This window comes from Ranitomeya imitator, chromosome 2 (assembly GCF_032444005.1).
Source record: "Ranitomeya imitator isolate aRanImi1 chromosome 2, aRanImi1.pri, whole genome shotgun sequence".
NCBI classification, from domain to species: domain Eukaryota; kingdom Metazoa; phylum Chordata; class Amphibia; order Anura; family Dendrobatidae; genus Ranitomeya; species Ranitomeya imitator.
Window position 1 is genome coordinate 327783379 of NC_091283.1, and position 17036 is coordinate 327800414.

General features: G+C 46.7%; 1 protein-coding gene across 1 annotated transcript in view; it reads left to right on the forward strand.

Annotated features, from left to right (window-relative positions):
* Window positions 1–5224: 5224 nt before the first annotated feature.
* Window positions 5225–17036, forward strand: part of LOC138663545 (zinc finger protein 665-like) — a 30427-nt gene continuing 18615 nt past the window's right edge. The window contains exon 1 of the mRNA XM_069749784.1: window positions 5225–5278. Within this exon, the coding sequence (XP_069605885.1) occupies window positions 5252–5278 (27 nt within the window). The 5' untranslated portion in view covers window positions 5225–5251. The remainder of the gene's footprint in view (window positions 5279–17036) is intronic.

Below are 17036 nucleotides of genomic sequence, written 5' to 3' on the forward strand. Positions count from 1 at the left end.
TCCTCCATAGTACACGCCTGCGCAAAACAATCTTGCCTTGTGCAGGCGTGTACTACGGAGGACAGAGAATGAACTTGAATCCAATATTGCAGCCAGCATGCAGCCAGTGGGTAAGGAAAGGGTGAATCAAACACCAGAAAACTCCGCCCATATGACCCAAAACCAGTCCCGCCAAATTCAGGTGACAGGTTCCCTTTAAAGAAGCAGCAGCAGCAGACATTAATGGAGCTTTTGGAGGTATGCAGTGGGAGCTATGTACTCACATACAGTGCCTGCAGGCCTTGCATTGATGTGGATTTGCGCACATAGACTCCCCTGACTACCTAGCGCTGCAATCTCTGGACCCCTGAATTAGCCCTAAAAGGGACTGTTGGTTTCTCAGGAGTTGTGGACTAAACAGTTATAGGCTATGTGCACACAATGCGGATTTAGTGCGGATCGGCAGCGGATTTTTCCGCGCCGAAACGCTGCAGATCCACACTGTGATTTACAGTACAATGTAAATCAATAGTGAAAAAAATGCTGTGCACATGGTGTGGAAAAATCCATGCGAAAACGCTACGGATTTAAAAGAAGTGCATGCCACTTCTTTTGTGCGGATCTGCAGCATTTCTGCTCCCTTCCATTATAGAAATCTGCAGTGGTAAAAACCGCAGAAAATCCGCACAAAATCCACATCAATTCCACATAAAAACCACACAAAATCCGTGGCAAATCTGCACCTGCGGTTTCTGCCAGGAGATGCGGATTTTGTGCAGAAATTTCTGCACCCCTTTCCGCAACATGTGCACATAGCCATAGACCTACACTAACTATCAAAAGCACGATTCTGACCCAATCTCAGCAGCAGCTCTCCCTACTCTCGCTAAGTCCGGAGCAGAATGCGAAGAGCAGAGCGGTGCGAGGTGTCTTATAGACCTGATGATGCTGTGCGGCCAGTCAATCACTATACCGCAACAAAGATGGCTGCGGTGTTACAGTGCATGGCTGACAATCCCTGCACTGTCATTGGTGCTCTAAAGAGCGCCAGAACTGCAGGGCGGAGACCCGAGCTCCCGCTGAATAATCCCGGAAATACTCGGTGCTCGACGAGTACAACGAGTATAGTGATACTCGGGCGAGCAACGAGTAGTTGCGAGCACGTTCGCTCTTCACTAATCTGTACGTGTGATGCATGCGGATCGATGCAGATCGTACGCTGCGCACATAGACGTAAATGTGAGCCCGGCCTTAATGACCGGACAGCTTCCCTTTATCCTTTAATTAGGTTACGTGTGTTTTTTATTTTGTTCCTCAAATTTTCCCTGATAGATTTAAATTTATTAAGAACTAGGTCATTGAAAGTGTTACGGTGAAGACTTTTATTGTCTGGGGGATAAAAATTGGACTTCCCTCTTAGATCTATATGGTAACCAGTATTATGCTGTGGTATGGGAAGAGTGGATTTTGATTTTTCACTGTCAATAATAAAGTGTCGTTTCAGTGTCATTTTCCGAACAAATACTTATAGGTCAAGAAAAAGGTCAAAATCTTTAGGATAAAAAGTGGGGCAAAAGGAGAGACCTTTAAAAAATAATGATGATTTTACAGTTGTTAACTGATATCCTGGTAGATTATTATTATTTATATAGCACCATTGATTCCATGGTGCTATACATGAGAAGGGGTTACATACAAATTACCGATATCACTTACAGTAAGCAAACTAACAATGACAGACTGATACAGAGGGGCGAGGACCCTGCCCTTGCGGGCTTACATTCTACAGGATGGTGGGGATGGAGACAATAGGTTGAGGGTTAGATTATATATATTAGAAGGCTGAACTATTTGTGGTTGGAAGAGCATGTTATTTTCAATAATAATAATCTTTATTTTTCTATAGCGCTAACATATTCCGCAGCGCTTTACAGTTTGCACACATTATCATCACTGTCCCCAATGGGGTTCACAATCTAGAATCCCTATCTTTATGTTTTTGGAATGTAGGAGGAAGCCAGAGTACCCAGAGGAAACCCACACAAACACGGTGAGAACATACAAACTCCTTGCAGATGTTGTCCTTGGTGGGATTTGAACCCAGGACTCCAGCGCTGCAGTGCTATCCACTGAGCCACCGTGCTTTCCCTTTCTTTTGTTCTCTTTCTTCCTCCCCGGGATCCCCTATATGAATGTTTCTTTTTCCTGGCTTTAGGGGGAAAAAATGATTTATTTGATCCTTTTTGGGAGAGAGTATCTGGGGTAGAAAAAGGAACCAGGGCATTTGTTCCTACAGATGTATTGTCTATAGTAATCATGTCATTCCCACAGGTTGAGGTCTGAGTGGAAACCATGTCAGGTGTGGTGGCATAAATTGAAAAAAAGTTCATGAGAAAGTTCGTAAAACAAATTATGGTTCATGAAAACAACAAAAAAACACTTACATACATTAATTATAATAAAAAGTACCTATGAATTTAGTGAGGTCACCTAAAAGAATGAATAAAATAGTTCTTGTCATTATATAAATGGTGTTATTTAGCTGTTTCAGTAGTTTCCTACATGAGATGTGAACTGGTGTTCTGTAAGGTTCTGAAGTCACAGGTATAGTGGTGTAAAGCTGTGCACCACTAGAGAACTTGATGGATCAGCATTGGACTGAAAAAATAGGATTATTGGAAAAGAATCCATAGAACCAGAAGACAAATACTTAACCCAATGGTTAATAAGTAATAAGATTGAATGTCAGCCTGGGGTGTTACATAGTGAGAAATGGAAGTGCTGACAAAACAAGAATGTGATTGAATCTTGTATGTGATGGCTGTCTATTCGAAGAGCGCATGTTGTTCCTGATCGCGGCTGTTCTGGTAACAGGAGACATAAACCTAGTGATCATGGTGGAAGCTGATAGAATGTGTAGTGAATGGGAGTGAGGGAGAATGAGGAGGTGTAGATGAGGCGAATAATGCGATACAAAGAGAGTCGGCCGATCACTCAGGCTACAGAACGGAGGATCAATTGGAGGAGCGCTCTGGATGCCGGAGACAACGAAAAACTGGGGGAATGAACTACACAGACAGGAATTGGTGGCAGCTGTGTAGTATATAATATAGTATATATCGGGATATGAAAAGAATAATTACCTGATTTGATCTAAACAAACTATGTGTTATTATAGTAGAAATGTATTAAAACTGTATCTACTATATAATTGTCTAAGGGTCACTTCCGTCTTTCTGTCTGTCCCGGATATTCATTGATCGCGGCCTCTGTCTGTCATGGAATCTAAGTTGCTGATTGGTTGTGGCAAAACGCCCACGACCATTGCCACGACCAACCAGCGACGGCCACAGTCCGGCGGCAATGTGGCCGCTCTCTCCTCCCCGCAGTCAGTGCCCGCTCTCTCCTCCCCGCAGTCAGTGCCCGCTCCATACTCCCCTCGAGTCATCCAGTCAGCCCTCACACAGGGTTAATGCCAGCGTTACCGGAGCACGGTGTAACGCACTCCAGTTATGCAGCTATTAACCCTGTGTGACCAACTTTTTACTATTGATGCTGCATATGCAGCATCAATAGTAAAACGATCTAATGTTAAAAATAATAATAATAAAAAAAGGTTATTCTCACCCTCCGACGTGCGTGCTGTCCTCGGCAGTGCAAGCGGAAGGTTCCGGTTCCAAAGATGCTATGCGAGAAGGACCTTCCATGACGTCAACGTCATGTGACTGCGACGTCATCACAGGTCCTGCGCTCATACCAATCCTGGGACCGGAAGCTGCCGCGTGCACCGCACACAGGCGACAGGACTATAAGGGGCCCTTGGAGAGTGAGTATATGTTTCTTTTTTATTTTTTAACCTGTTACATACGTGGCTGGGCAATATACTACGTAGCTGGGCAATATACTACGTAACTGGGCAATATACTACATGACTGGGCAATATACTACGTGACTGGGCAATATACTACGTGGCTGGGCAATATAGTACCTGGCTGGGCAATATACTACGTAACTGGGCAATATACTACGTTGCTGGGCAATATACTACGTGGCTGGGCAATATACTACTTGACTGGGCAATATACTACGTGGCTGGGCAATATACTGCGTCACTGGGCAATATACTATGTGGCTGGGCAATATACTACGTGACTGGGCAATATACTACGTGACTGGGCAATATACTACGTGACTGGGCAATATACTACGTGACTGGGCAATATACTACGTGGCTGGGCAATATACTACTTGACTGGGCAATATACTACGTGGTTTGGCAATATACTACGTCACTGGGCAATATACTACGTGGGCTGGGCAATATACTACGTCACTGGGCAATATACTACGTGGGCTGGGCAATATACTACGCGACTGGGACTGGGCAATATACTATGTGGCTGGGCAATATACTATGTGGTTGGGCAATATACTATGTGGGCTGTGCAATATACTACGTGGACATGCATATTCTAGAATGCTTGATGCGTTAGAATCGGGCCATCATCTAGTTGTAAATAAAGGTGATAAAAAATATGACAAATTTCTGAATGTATTAGAAGTGTGTGAAAAATATTAAAATAATTAAGATCCCCAATAGACCACTAAAATGTATGATGGATATGACAATAAAATGTTATAACAAATAATACAATTTATGAAGTCTAAAAGATGGTCACAAAAATACATCTGTGATTTTGCTGAGTCCATTTGCAGTAAGGTGTTTAGTTTATAAATCCAAAAGATTTATTTCTGATTTAGTTGTCGAATGCGATTCTGAACCTGTGGGGGAATCTTCTCTGTGGGGAATATTTTCAGTTGTGAGTAATCTTTATTGTGTTTAGTGGTGCAGTGGCGTGAAAGCCCATGATTGAGAAAACCCTATTGAATCTTGGAACGGTGCGAGTTCTCCCTTTTAAATAAGCGAGATTTTGGCATTTTAGCTCCTGGTGTGGAGTCGATAGCACAATCATATGCCGCCATATAGTAGACATCCGGTAACTGGTGATAATTCCCTCATGTGTGGGGTCTATTTGTCTCCAGAGAAATCACACGTTACATTCCACACATAACACTGTGTAGAAAAGGCGGCGCGAGGTAATTGTGCCAGTAGTGAGGGGGAATAATGGCGGAAACGTCACTGACTGAGGAGAAGTTTCCATGTAGCGTCTTCACTGCGGATATCATTCACTGAGGCCCCTGATCATGTGACCCCTGACTCCTCCCCTCCTGTGACCTCATCACAGGTCCTGTGAGCACAGAGCAGCCATATATGTGGAGTGCGGCTCTGCAGGTGGAGGTAGGTGCTGGAGATTCCCCATCAGTGGGGGGGACATTAACCCCTTCTGCACTGAGACTCTTTTGGGGTCTTTGTTGCCACTTTATAAGAATCATTGCGTTTTTGTTCTGTTTCCTGTAATAGATACATACGACCCAACTATGGAGGACAGGAAGTGAGGGAACGGGTTGTTCTCCTAGTACAGGGCCCCTTTCTTGGCCCCCACACAGTGTAATGCCCCCATTATGCCCCTTATGAATGTATGATGCCCCCCACACAGTATAATGCCTCCATTATGCCCCTGTAAGCAGGTGACCGGATAAAACAAACAGACAAACACAAACAAGGCGGAAGTAACCAATATAATTATTTCTTGATAATGGGAATTGTGATCATTATGGCAACAGTGAATAATGCAGAACAGGGTGATTGCGAGGTGAAATATGCAATATCAGATACACAATGAATTCTCCGGCTCACTCTCACTGTAATAGCCGCCTCTAGCCACATGTTACTTTAGCTACTGACGAGGGTGATTTTCTTGACACATATGGTCGACAACACTCTACTCTGCGAACACCGGCCATAGTGGGGTCTCCACCTTTTCCCATTAGACCATAAGTCCTCCTAACCAAGTCTATCAGGGCTCGCTGGGCCGCCTTCACTTCAACCAGCTTTCACCTTGTCTCTTGTACTACCCTGGACCAACACCTGTACTGACGTCACTGCTGGAAGCAATGGCACAGCTCACTGGCGCCTCCTGCTCATTACTGCAGGCGTATACTTCTGAGCGGAATGTCATCACAGATCATTGGCACCAGTGGCGGACACTGACAGCTTTGGGCCCCTGTGCAAGAAATGTGTCTGGGCCCCCCTCCCTGCCCAGCATCATACCTCCCAACTTTTGAAGATGGGAAAGAGGGACAAAGTTTGCGGCACGCAAAGCACGCCGCGGCAATTTTTAGGCCACACCTCTGGCCACACCCATTCATAACTAGTCACACCCATATCCATGTCCCAACCACACCCATTTAGCACTGCTGATCACACTGTTTCATGAAGAATAATTATAAACAAAAAAATATGGCCACACAGTGCTCCATACTGTATAATGGCCCCATATGATGCTCAATACTGTATAATGACCGCACTTGATGCTCCATACTGTATAATGACCGCACATGATGCTCCATACTGTATAATGACCGCACATGATGCTTCATACTGTATAATGACTGTACATGATGCTCCATACTGTATAATGACCGCACATGATGCTCCATACTGTATAATAGCCGCACATGATGCTCCATACTGTATAATGACCGCACATGATGCTCCATACTGTATAATGACCGCACATGATGCTCCATACTGTATAATGACCGCACATGATGCTCCATACTGTATAATAGCCACACATGATGCTCCATACTGTATAATGACCGCACATGATGCTCCATACTGTATAATGGCCACACATGATGCTCCATACTGTATAATGGCCGCACATGATGCTCCATACTGTATAATGGCCGCACATGATGCTCCATACTGTATAATGGCCGCACATGATGCTCCATACTGTATAATGGCCGCACATGATGCTCCACACTGTATAATGGCCACACATGGTGCTCCATACTGTATAATGGCCACACATGATGCTCCATACTGTATAATGGCCGCACATGATGCTCCATACTGTATAATGGCCGCACATGATGCTCCATACTGTATAATGGCCACACATGATGCTCCATACTGTATAATGACCGCACATGATGCTCCATACTGTATAATGACCGCACATGATGCTCCATACTGTATAATGACCGCACATGATGCTCCATACTGTATAATGACCGCACATGATGCTCCATACTGTATAATGGCCGCACATGATGCTCCATACTGTATAATGGCCGCACATGATGCTCCATACTGTATAATGGCCACACATGATGCTCCATACTGTATAATGGCCACACATGATGCTCCATACTGTATAATGACCGCACATGATGCTCCATACTGTATAATGGCCGCACATGATGCTCCATACTGTATAATGACCACACATGATGCTCCATACTGTATAATGACCACACATGATGCTCCATACTGTATTATGGCCACACATGATGCTCAATACTGTATAATGACCGCACATGATGCTCCATACTGTATAATGGCCACACATGATGCTCCATACTGTATAATGACCGCACATGATGCTCCATACTGTATAATGACCACACATGATGCTCCATACTGTATAATGGCCACACATGATGCTCCATACTGTATATTGCCACCACTGCACTGTACTATGTGCACATATATAGTGTTATATGCACTGACCAGGCTGCAGGAACTCACATTATAATTTATATCTGATCTATAATGTGGGATGTCCTGGAGCCGGGCTCAGGGTCACACAGTGCAGGGTGAGGATCACTGTGAGTTATTGCTATAGCTTACATGCAGATCGGGTGACGCTGAAGCTGGGACCTTATCTGTCTGTAAGCTTAAGATGGTGCAATAAATCTCACAGTACAGAGAGATCTACAGAAAGCAGGAATGAGATGAAGCCCTTCACATACCTCCTGCCCCGGGACCCCATGGCTTTCTACTAATCTCTCCTTTCCAGGCCTCCGGCAGAGTGAGACAGGCGCGCAGGTGACATCAGATCAGCAGACACACAGCCTGCTGTCTGCAATGGGGGATGCCGGCCGGCACTTGTAAACTGCTGATACAGTGCGGGGCCTGCACCGATCTACAGCAGCAGCAGAAAGCCGGGACCCTGTATACCCCTGCCTGCAAGGGCCCCCCTCCACCTCTGGGCCCCGGTGCGGCTGCACCGGTTGAACCGGTGGTAGGTCCGCCCCTGATTGGCACATCCGTCTCTTGTACCAGAAGTAATAAGAGATGGGACTCTGCTTTTGCTTCGTCATAGTCTGGACTCTGAGTTTTGACCGGCGCAAGTCAGGTTCTCAGGGCCTTGGCAGGCATAGTCTGGACTCTGGGACTCGTCTGGTGCCACCTGGGTTCTGCCAACACAACAGCTGACTCGGGCACTTTACAATGGCCAGGTACCTCAGATTCTTCTCTGGCACCCCGATTTTTTTTTGCTTGGTGCCAAATCTGTTCTGGCTTTGGAGCTATGGCCTTTATAATAACAGTAAACTGCGTCATCAAGGTCACCTGACCTGGTGTACCATCTAGACTCTTTCTTCCTGAAACTCTCCTTCTTCCCATTGATTCCGTAGGGTCCCATCTGGATGGCATATGGCATATTTTTTTTTGTACAAATGCCGCACAGCTCTGAGGATTCATTCTTATCACACTCCTTTTTACACATCGTATGCAGTATATATATGATGCCCCTCTCGTAGTATAAAGTTTCTACAGTACCTGGCATCTCTCACACAAAAGATATTTTCCACACTACCGCCAAACCCCCTCACATAGTATAATCTTCTCACAGTAACAAAGTTCCCTCCACACACAGTATAATCTTCTCACAGTACCACCATCCCACCACACAGTATAATCTTCGCACAATACCACCATTCTCTCCACACAGTATAATGTTTCCATTGCACCACCATATCACCACATACAGTGTAATGTTCTCACAGTACCACCATCCCCCTACATAGTATAATGCTCCCACAATAGCAGCTTTCCATACACACAGGATAATGTTTCCACAGGACTGGCATCCCCCTCACACACAGTATAATGTTCCAACAGTAGTGCCTTCCCCCCACTTTCTAATGTTCGTACAGTACCGTCTCCTACATGCACAATATGGTACCATCCACCCCACCGACAACCTCACAGCTAATTAAGAACTACTCACTTAGCCTCATTTTTGATGCAGATACTAATGAAAACAGATCTATGAGATATTTACCTGTATCTTTTGCTGGTTCCTCCTCTCACCTTCCCCTTACTGTTGGGGTTCCTCAAGGATCAGTCCTAGGCCCCCTCCTTTTCTCTTTGTATACTGCCCCTATTGGACAAACAATCAGTAGATTTGGTTTCCAGTACCATCTCTATGCTGATGACACCCAACTATACACTTCTTCTCCTGTTATCACGCCAACCTTTTTAGTAAACACCAGTGATTGTCTTACCGCTGTCTCTAACATCATGTCCTCCCTCTATCTGAACCTGTCAAAAACTGAACTCCTCGTGTTTTCTCCCTCTATTAACCTACCTTTGCCTGTTATTGCCATCTCCGTGTGGGGGTCCATCATTACTCCAAAGCAACATGCCCGCTGCCTTGGGGTCATACTTGATTCCGAGCTTTCATTCACCCCCCACATCCGATCACTGGCTCGCTCTTCTTATCTGCATCTCAAAAACATTTCTAGAATTCGCCCTTTTCTTACTTTCGACTCTGTAAAAACTCTTACTGTTTCACTTATTAATTCTCGTCTGGACTATTGTAACTATCCCTCTTACAAAACTTTCCCTGCTCCAATCTGTCCTGAATGCTGCAGCCAGGATCATATTCCTCACCAACCGTTACACCGATGCCTACCTTGTGCCAGTCATTACACTGGTTACCCATCCACTCAAGAATCCAGTTCAAAACTACTACCCTCATCCACAAAACACTCCATGGCTCAGCACCACCCTACATCTCCTCTCTGGTCTCAGTCTACCACCCTACCCGTGCGCTCCGCTCCGCTAATGACCTCAGGTTAGCATCCTCAATAATCAGAACCTCCCATTCCCGTCTCCAAGACTTTACACATGCTGCGCCGATTCTTTGGAATGCACTACCTAGGTTAATACGATTAATCCCCACAGTTTTAAGCGTGCCCTAAAAACTCATTTGTTCAGATTGGCCTACCGCCTCAATGCATTAATTTAACTATCCCTGTGTGGCCCATTCAAAGAAAAAAAAACATAATCAGGTTCCTCGCAACATGTTCTCATACTCTTTATGCAGTTATTAGCCTTCTGTGTCTGTACTGCAACATACTTAGGCAGTTAACTGGTTCATGCAGCTTTACATGAACACCCGAGCCTTACACTATGGCTGGTCCGAATAACTAAAGCAATTGTTACCATCCACCTCTCGTGTCTCCCCTTTTCCTCATAGTTTGTAAGCTTTCCTCATTCATCTTGGTATCTGTTTTGAACTGTGATTTCTGTTATGCTGTAATGTCTTTTGTCTGTACAAGTCCCCTCTATAATTTGTAAAGCGCTGCGGAATATGTTGGCGCTATATAAATAAAATTATTATTATAAAATTATTATTATTTACCATACGATAGTTGGATAAGCAGAAATGTATCATCCATAAAGGTAGCCCACTCGGTCGCTATGATTCCCATGAATTGAGAGAGCCTGCAGGGTTTGGTATTGGTCACCGTCTCCTTTCCATCATAACAATTTCAGAGATATCCACATTCCCATGACGGTGTATAGAATAGTGAATCAGAGAACCAAAAGCTCCTGATCCACCATTCAGCCTTCACCTGTGAGTCTGAGACTCCGTGCAATGCAGGCACAATGACGTTACTACATCACACCTGTAGTATGTAACCTGTACTCAACACAGCACAGACTGCAGCATTGCACCTCAGGAACAGGGTTGAGTGAATAGTGTGTGTTTTTTTTTTTTTAAATATCAGGAATTGTGGGGGCTTAATATTAAGAGAAGAGCAGTTGGGACTCTCATACTGAGTGTATGGCTGGTAGGGGCCATGATATTGAGTAAGGGGTTGTGGTGGACTGTAATTGCCACCATACTGAGTGGGGGGTCCTTATTTGCTGTAGCAGTTTGTGGTGGCCATAATACTGTGTGAGGTGCTGTGGGGTCTGTGGAGGCCATCATACTGTGTGGTAGACCTCATTCTGAGCTACATAGGCACACAGGAGAACAAATTCCTTGTGATGAGTCAGATAGAAAGTGAGAAATGCAGACCTTTGGTCTATCTGATTGCAGACTTGAATTGATATGGTGTTGTGTGCCTGGAGGGAGACATCAGATAGTACGTTCTGAAGGAAATCAAAGATATAATGGCAGTGAGAAGCAGGATTGCAGGCAGAGAGAATAGTGGAAACAAAAAGTAGGGTGAGGGTGAGGTCTTAGCCCAGGTTTCAGGACTATTTGGCTTGTAACAAAAGTTATATCCCGCCATATGTAGACGGAAAGTTCCTGACTCTGCATAATGCAGAAGAAGCATTTTATAGAGTGATGTGCCTGTTTTCTGATGTATATACTGCTCATCAAGTTCTTGTTAAGTAAAGTTAAGTTTTATTTTCAATTTTTGGTATCCCTCATTCATCTCCATACCATCTGGTCCGGGCCTGCCAAGTACGACAGCAGCATGCGATCTGCAGAGTCGGGAGATATGACTCCCCCAAATAAATATATATATTATTATTATTATACATTTTTATAGCGCCATTTATTCCATGGCGCTTTACATGTGAAAAGGGGGTAAATATAGACAAATACAATTAAACATGTGCAATTAACAAGGCACACAGATACATAAGGAGGGAGGACCCTGCCTGCGAGGGCTCATAGTCTGCAGGGGATGGGTGAGGATACACTAGGAGATGGTAGAGCTGGTTGTACGGCGGTTCAGTAGATTGAGGATCACTGCAGGCTGTAGGCTTGTCGGAAGAGGTGAGTCTTCAGGTTCTTTTTGAAGGTTTCTATGGTAGGCGAGAGACTGATGTGTTGTGGTACAGAGTTCCAGAGTATGGGAGAAGTACAGGAGAAGTTTTGGATGCGGTTGTGGAGAAGAAGAGATGAGAGGGGGAGGCAAGGGCCTAGATATGTGGCTTGAAAGAGAGGGCAGAGTCGAGAATCACCCTAAAGGCCCCGTCACACATAGCGACGCTGCAGCGATACCGACAACGATCCGGATCGCTGCAGCGTCGCTGTTTGATCGCTGGAGAGCTGTCACACAGACAGCTCTCCAGCGACCAACGATCCCGAGGTCCCCGGTAACCAGGGTAAACATCGGGTAACTAAGCGCAGGGCCGCGCTTAGTAACCCGATGTTTACCCTGGTTACCATCGTTAAAGTAAAAAAAAACAAACGCTACATACTTACCTATCGCTGTCTGTCCTCGGCGCTCTGCTTCTCTGGTCTGGCTGTGAGCACAGCGGCCGGAAAGTAGAGCGGTGACGTCACCGCTCTGCTTTCCGGCTGACTGGCGCTCACAGCCAGACCAGAGAAGCAGAGCGCCGAGGACAGACAGCGATAGGTAAGTATGTAGCGGTTTTTTTTTTTTACTTTAACGATGGTAACCAGGGTAAACATCGGGTTACTAAGCGCGGCCCTGCGCTTAGTTACCCGATGTTTACCCTGGTTACCAGCGAAGACATCGCTGAATCGGCGTCACACACGCCGATTCAGCGATGCCAGCGGGACCTCAACGATCAAAAAATGGCCCAGGCCATTCCGACACGACCAGCGATCTCACAGCAGGGGGCTGATCGCTGGTACGTGTCACACATAGCGAGATCGCTACTGAGATCGCTGTTGCGTCACAAAACTTGTGACTCAGCAGCGATCTCGCTAGCGATCTCGCTATGTGTGACGGGGCCTTAAGGCATCGGGCGTGTGGGACTGGGGAAAGTGAGCAGCCATCGACATTGATAGATAGGTCTGGTGGAGGGGTAGAGTGAGATGTGGGAAAGATGATGAATTCTGTTTTGTCCATGTTCAGTTTTAGAAAGCGAGCAGAAAAGAAGGCAGAGATAGCAGACAGACAGTTCGGGATTTTGGTAAGTAAGGAGGTGAGGTCAGGTCCAGATAGGTAGATCTGCATATCATCGGCGTAGAGATGATATTGCATACCGTGGGATTCTACGAGCTGTCCCAGGCCAAGGGTGTAGATGGAGAAGAGTAGGGGTCCTAGATCAGAGCCTTAAGGAACACCGACAGACAAGGGGCAGAGTGAGGAGGTGGTGTGGGGGAGGGAGACACTGAATGTTCGGTCTGTCAGATATGACGAGATCCAGGATAACGCGAAGTCTGTGATGCCAAGAGATGAGAGGCTCTGTAGCAGAAGGGAGTGGTCCACCGTGTCAAAGGCAGAAGACAGGTCCAGGAGAAGGAGGACAGAGTAGTGTAATTTGCTCTTGGCAGGTAGTAGGTCATTGGTGCCTTTAGTTAGGGCAGTTTCAGTTGAGTGATGGGGTCAGAAGCCAGATTGTAATCGGTCAAGGAGAGAGCAGGAGGAGAAGTGGGAGGACAGTTCAAGATAGACATGTTGTGCCAGTAATTTTGAGGCATAAGGGAGAAGAGATATCGGGCGATAGCTAGACACAGAGGATGGATTGAGGGAGGGCTTTTTGAGGATGGGTGTGATCTTGGCATGTTTGAAGGATGAGGGGAAAACACCTGTTGTGAGTGAGAGGTTGAAGAGGTGTGTTAGGGTTGGGGTGAAGACCATGGCAAGGTTAGGGATGAGTTGGGATGGGAGCGGGTCAAGCGTGCAAGTGGTGAGATGTGATCTTGACAGGAGGGTGGAGAACTGATCTTCTGCCATGGTGGAGAAGCTGGTTTTGGAGGAACAGGGTTGAGCAGCTAAGAGGGGCATTGGGCGCTGTGGGCCAAAGCTTTTTCTGATCGTATCGATCTTCTGTTTAAAGAAAGAGGCAAAGTCTTCAGCAGAAATGAGAGGGGAAAAAGTGCGGGGGGACGGAGTAGAGAATTGAAAGTGTTGAAAAGCTGTTTAGGGTTGTGAGACAGGGAGGATATGAGAGATGAGAAGTAAGTTTGTTTTGCGGCAGTGAGTGTGGACTTGAAGCTGGTGAGGGACTGCTTGTATGCAATGAAGTGGTCGGCAGAGCGGGATCGCTTCTATCTCCGCTCAGCGATCCTAGAAGCCCGTCTCAATTCTTTGGTCAGGCTGGTCAGCCAGGGCTGCCTGTTGAGTGTAATACATATATATTGTGAAGCAGGGAGGAGATCATATGCGCTACGCTATTATTTGCTCAGTCCACCGTTTCACTTGGTGACAGATCATTCACCCTTGGTATGGATGAGGAATGCCAAGGAGAGGAATGCTCGGGTCACCAGATGGTTTCTTTCTCTGCAGAATTTTAATTTCATCGTTGAACATCGGGTGGAGAAATCGCAGGGAAATGCGGATGCCCTGTCACGAGCCCCCTGTATGATGACAAGTGTTCAACCCCACAAATTTGAACAGAGGGGGGGAAATATGTGAGGCAGGGAGGAGGATCATATGCGAGGGTCGATATGTATTCCCCAGGATGCGGAGAGAGTCCTTTTAGACCCGCTGGAGTGCCTTCTGGTCACAGCAGGATGCCTGTGAGTCACAAAGCAAAATTAAAGTAAGCATGGCCCTGGTAAAGCTATTTGGCCAGGGCATTGTTCAGGAAAACCTATGTGAGCTAACACAGAGCCAGCAGAGTGCACTCATGGCAACCCACAGAGTAATACGGGGGGTGCCGTCGCCCTCTGCACCTGGACTTCCATGGACTGTTTTGTTTCCCAGCTGCGATCAGGAGAATGCTGCACACTGTATAAGTGTGGACATTAACCCCTTCCCAACCTATGGCGCAGCGTATGCATCATGAAAGTCGGTGCCAATTCGACCTGTGACGCAGCATATGCGTAATGGTTGGATCGCGTTCCTGCGGGTCGGGTGACCGGGGTCAATGAAATGTTACCCGACCCACAGATACGTGAGGCCCTCTAGTTGACCCCTGGGGGGTGGCTTTTCCCCCCTGTGGCCACGATCGCTCTGGTGAGCTCTGTTTCACCCCCCGGATCTGATTGGAGCTAGCGTCCATGTGACACTATCTCTCTAATCAGATGTGGAGGGGTGGAGTGAAATATGGCTGCCCATCACTATCCAGCTTCATCCCTTCCGTGGAAGATGGAGAGTGAGGTTCCTGCCTGCTGCCGCCGCCTGACCGCTGCCGCTGCCTAATCGCCGCCTGTCCACCGCCAGGTACTCCCCTTTGCCGCCAGGTACTCCCCCACCGTCTGATCCCACCCAACCTCCGCTCCCTCCCCCACCCCGGTAATCACCCCCCTGCCCCAGTGATCACCCTTCCCTGCTGCTGCTGCAGGCTCCTACATCTCAGAATCAGAGATTCCGACGCTAGCGTTTAACGCACTGCACAACGGAGGCAGCGGATGCATTTCTCCGGCGCATCCGCTGCCCCATTGGGAGGTGGGGGCGGAGTTCCGGCCGCGCATGCGTGGTCGGAAAAAGCGGTCCGTCAGGAGCAAAAAACGTTACATGTAGCGTTTTTTGCTCCCGACGGTCCGCCAAAGCACGACGCATCCGTCGCACGACGGATGCGACGTGTGGCAATCCGTCGCAATGCGTCGTCAATACAAATCTATGGGGAAAAAAACGCATCCTGCAAGCACTTTTGCAGGATGCGTTTTTTCTGCAAAACGACGCATTGTGACGGATTGCAGTTAACGCTAGTGTGAAAGTAGCCTTAGGCATGTAAGTATCGTAGTAACTAGGCCGCTCCATACTATCGGGTACTTGGGGGCGGAGGGCTGTTATGATACGGTGGTCCAGGAGCAACATGGAACGAGCTCTGAAGGACGTGGTAACTGTACTGACCGCAGTCCCTAAGCTCAACACAACACTAGAAGTAGCCGTGGGATGCTCCTAACTCTCCCTAGGCACCTCGTCACAGCCTAAGATCTAACTACCCCCAAAGATAGAAGCAGGAGAGCTATCTTGCCTCAGAGAAAATCCCCAAAGGATAGATTAGCCCCCCACAAATAATGACTGTGAGTGGAGAGGGAAAAGACATACACAGAATGAAACCAGGATGAGCACAGGAGGCCAGCCTAGCTAAATAGATAGGACAGGATGAAATACTGTGCGGTCAGTATAAAACACTACAAAAAATCCACGCAGAGTTTACAAAAAATCTCCACACCTGACTAAAGGTGTGGAGGGTAAATCTGCTTCCCAGAGCTTCCAGCAAGACAGAATTAATTCATACTGATAAGCTGGACAAACATAGAAAGCACAGAACGGATAAGTCCACAATCTATGGACAGAAAAGAGCAAGCAAAAACTTAGCTTTGCTGAACTGGTCAGGATAACAGGGAAATCCAAAGAGATGTGAATCCAACCAGGAACCATTTACAAGTGGCACTGGCTGAAGGAAAGAGCCAGGCCTAAATAGCCGAGCAGAAGAGATAAGTGGAGGCAGCTGCTGACAGCCAACTCCAAGGAGCAGCCATACCACTCGAAACCACAAGAGGGAGCCCAAGAGCAGAACTCACAAAAGTGCCACTTACAACCACCGGAGGGAGCCCAAGAGCGGAATTCACAACAGAGGGCATTCAGTGGAACTGTCACACCTTCTTAGATGTTTTCACAGCAGCAAGTGGTTAAACTGCCAGGGATTTCATTGCAGCCGCCCCTGTGCCGTCCATCTATGTTCTGGGGCCAGGGCCGTAACTACAACTGCCCCGGGGCCCCAACCACCCAAGGGGCCCAAAACTGATGGTAAAAAATTGTATTTTAATACTTTAATTTCTCATAAAATACCCAGCTCCTATATTCCTGTCAGACAATGTCCCCTGGAGCACAGGAGAGACTATAATTTCAATTATTTCCAGGAGCTCTGCCAGCTGTCAATGAATGGAAACCTGCACTGGCCTGGAGAGTCTCATAGCACAAGATTTGTAACAATATGTTAGTCTGGAGACCACAGAGAGTTGGCAAGGCAGGCACAGTGCACACTGACTGTAGCAAACTCTCAGCATCATTGAGAGGAGACA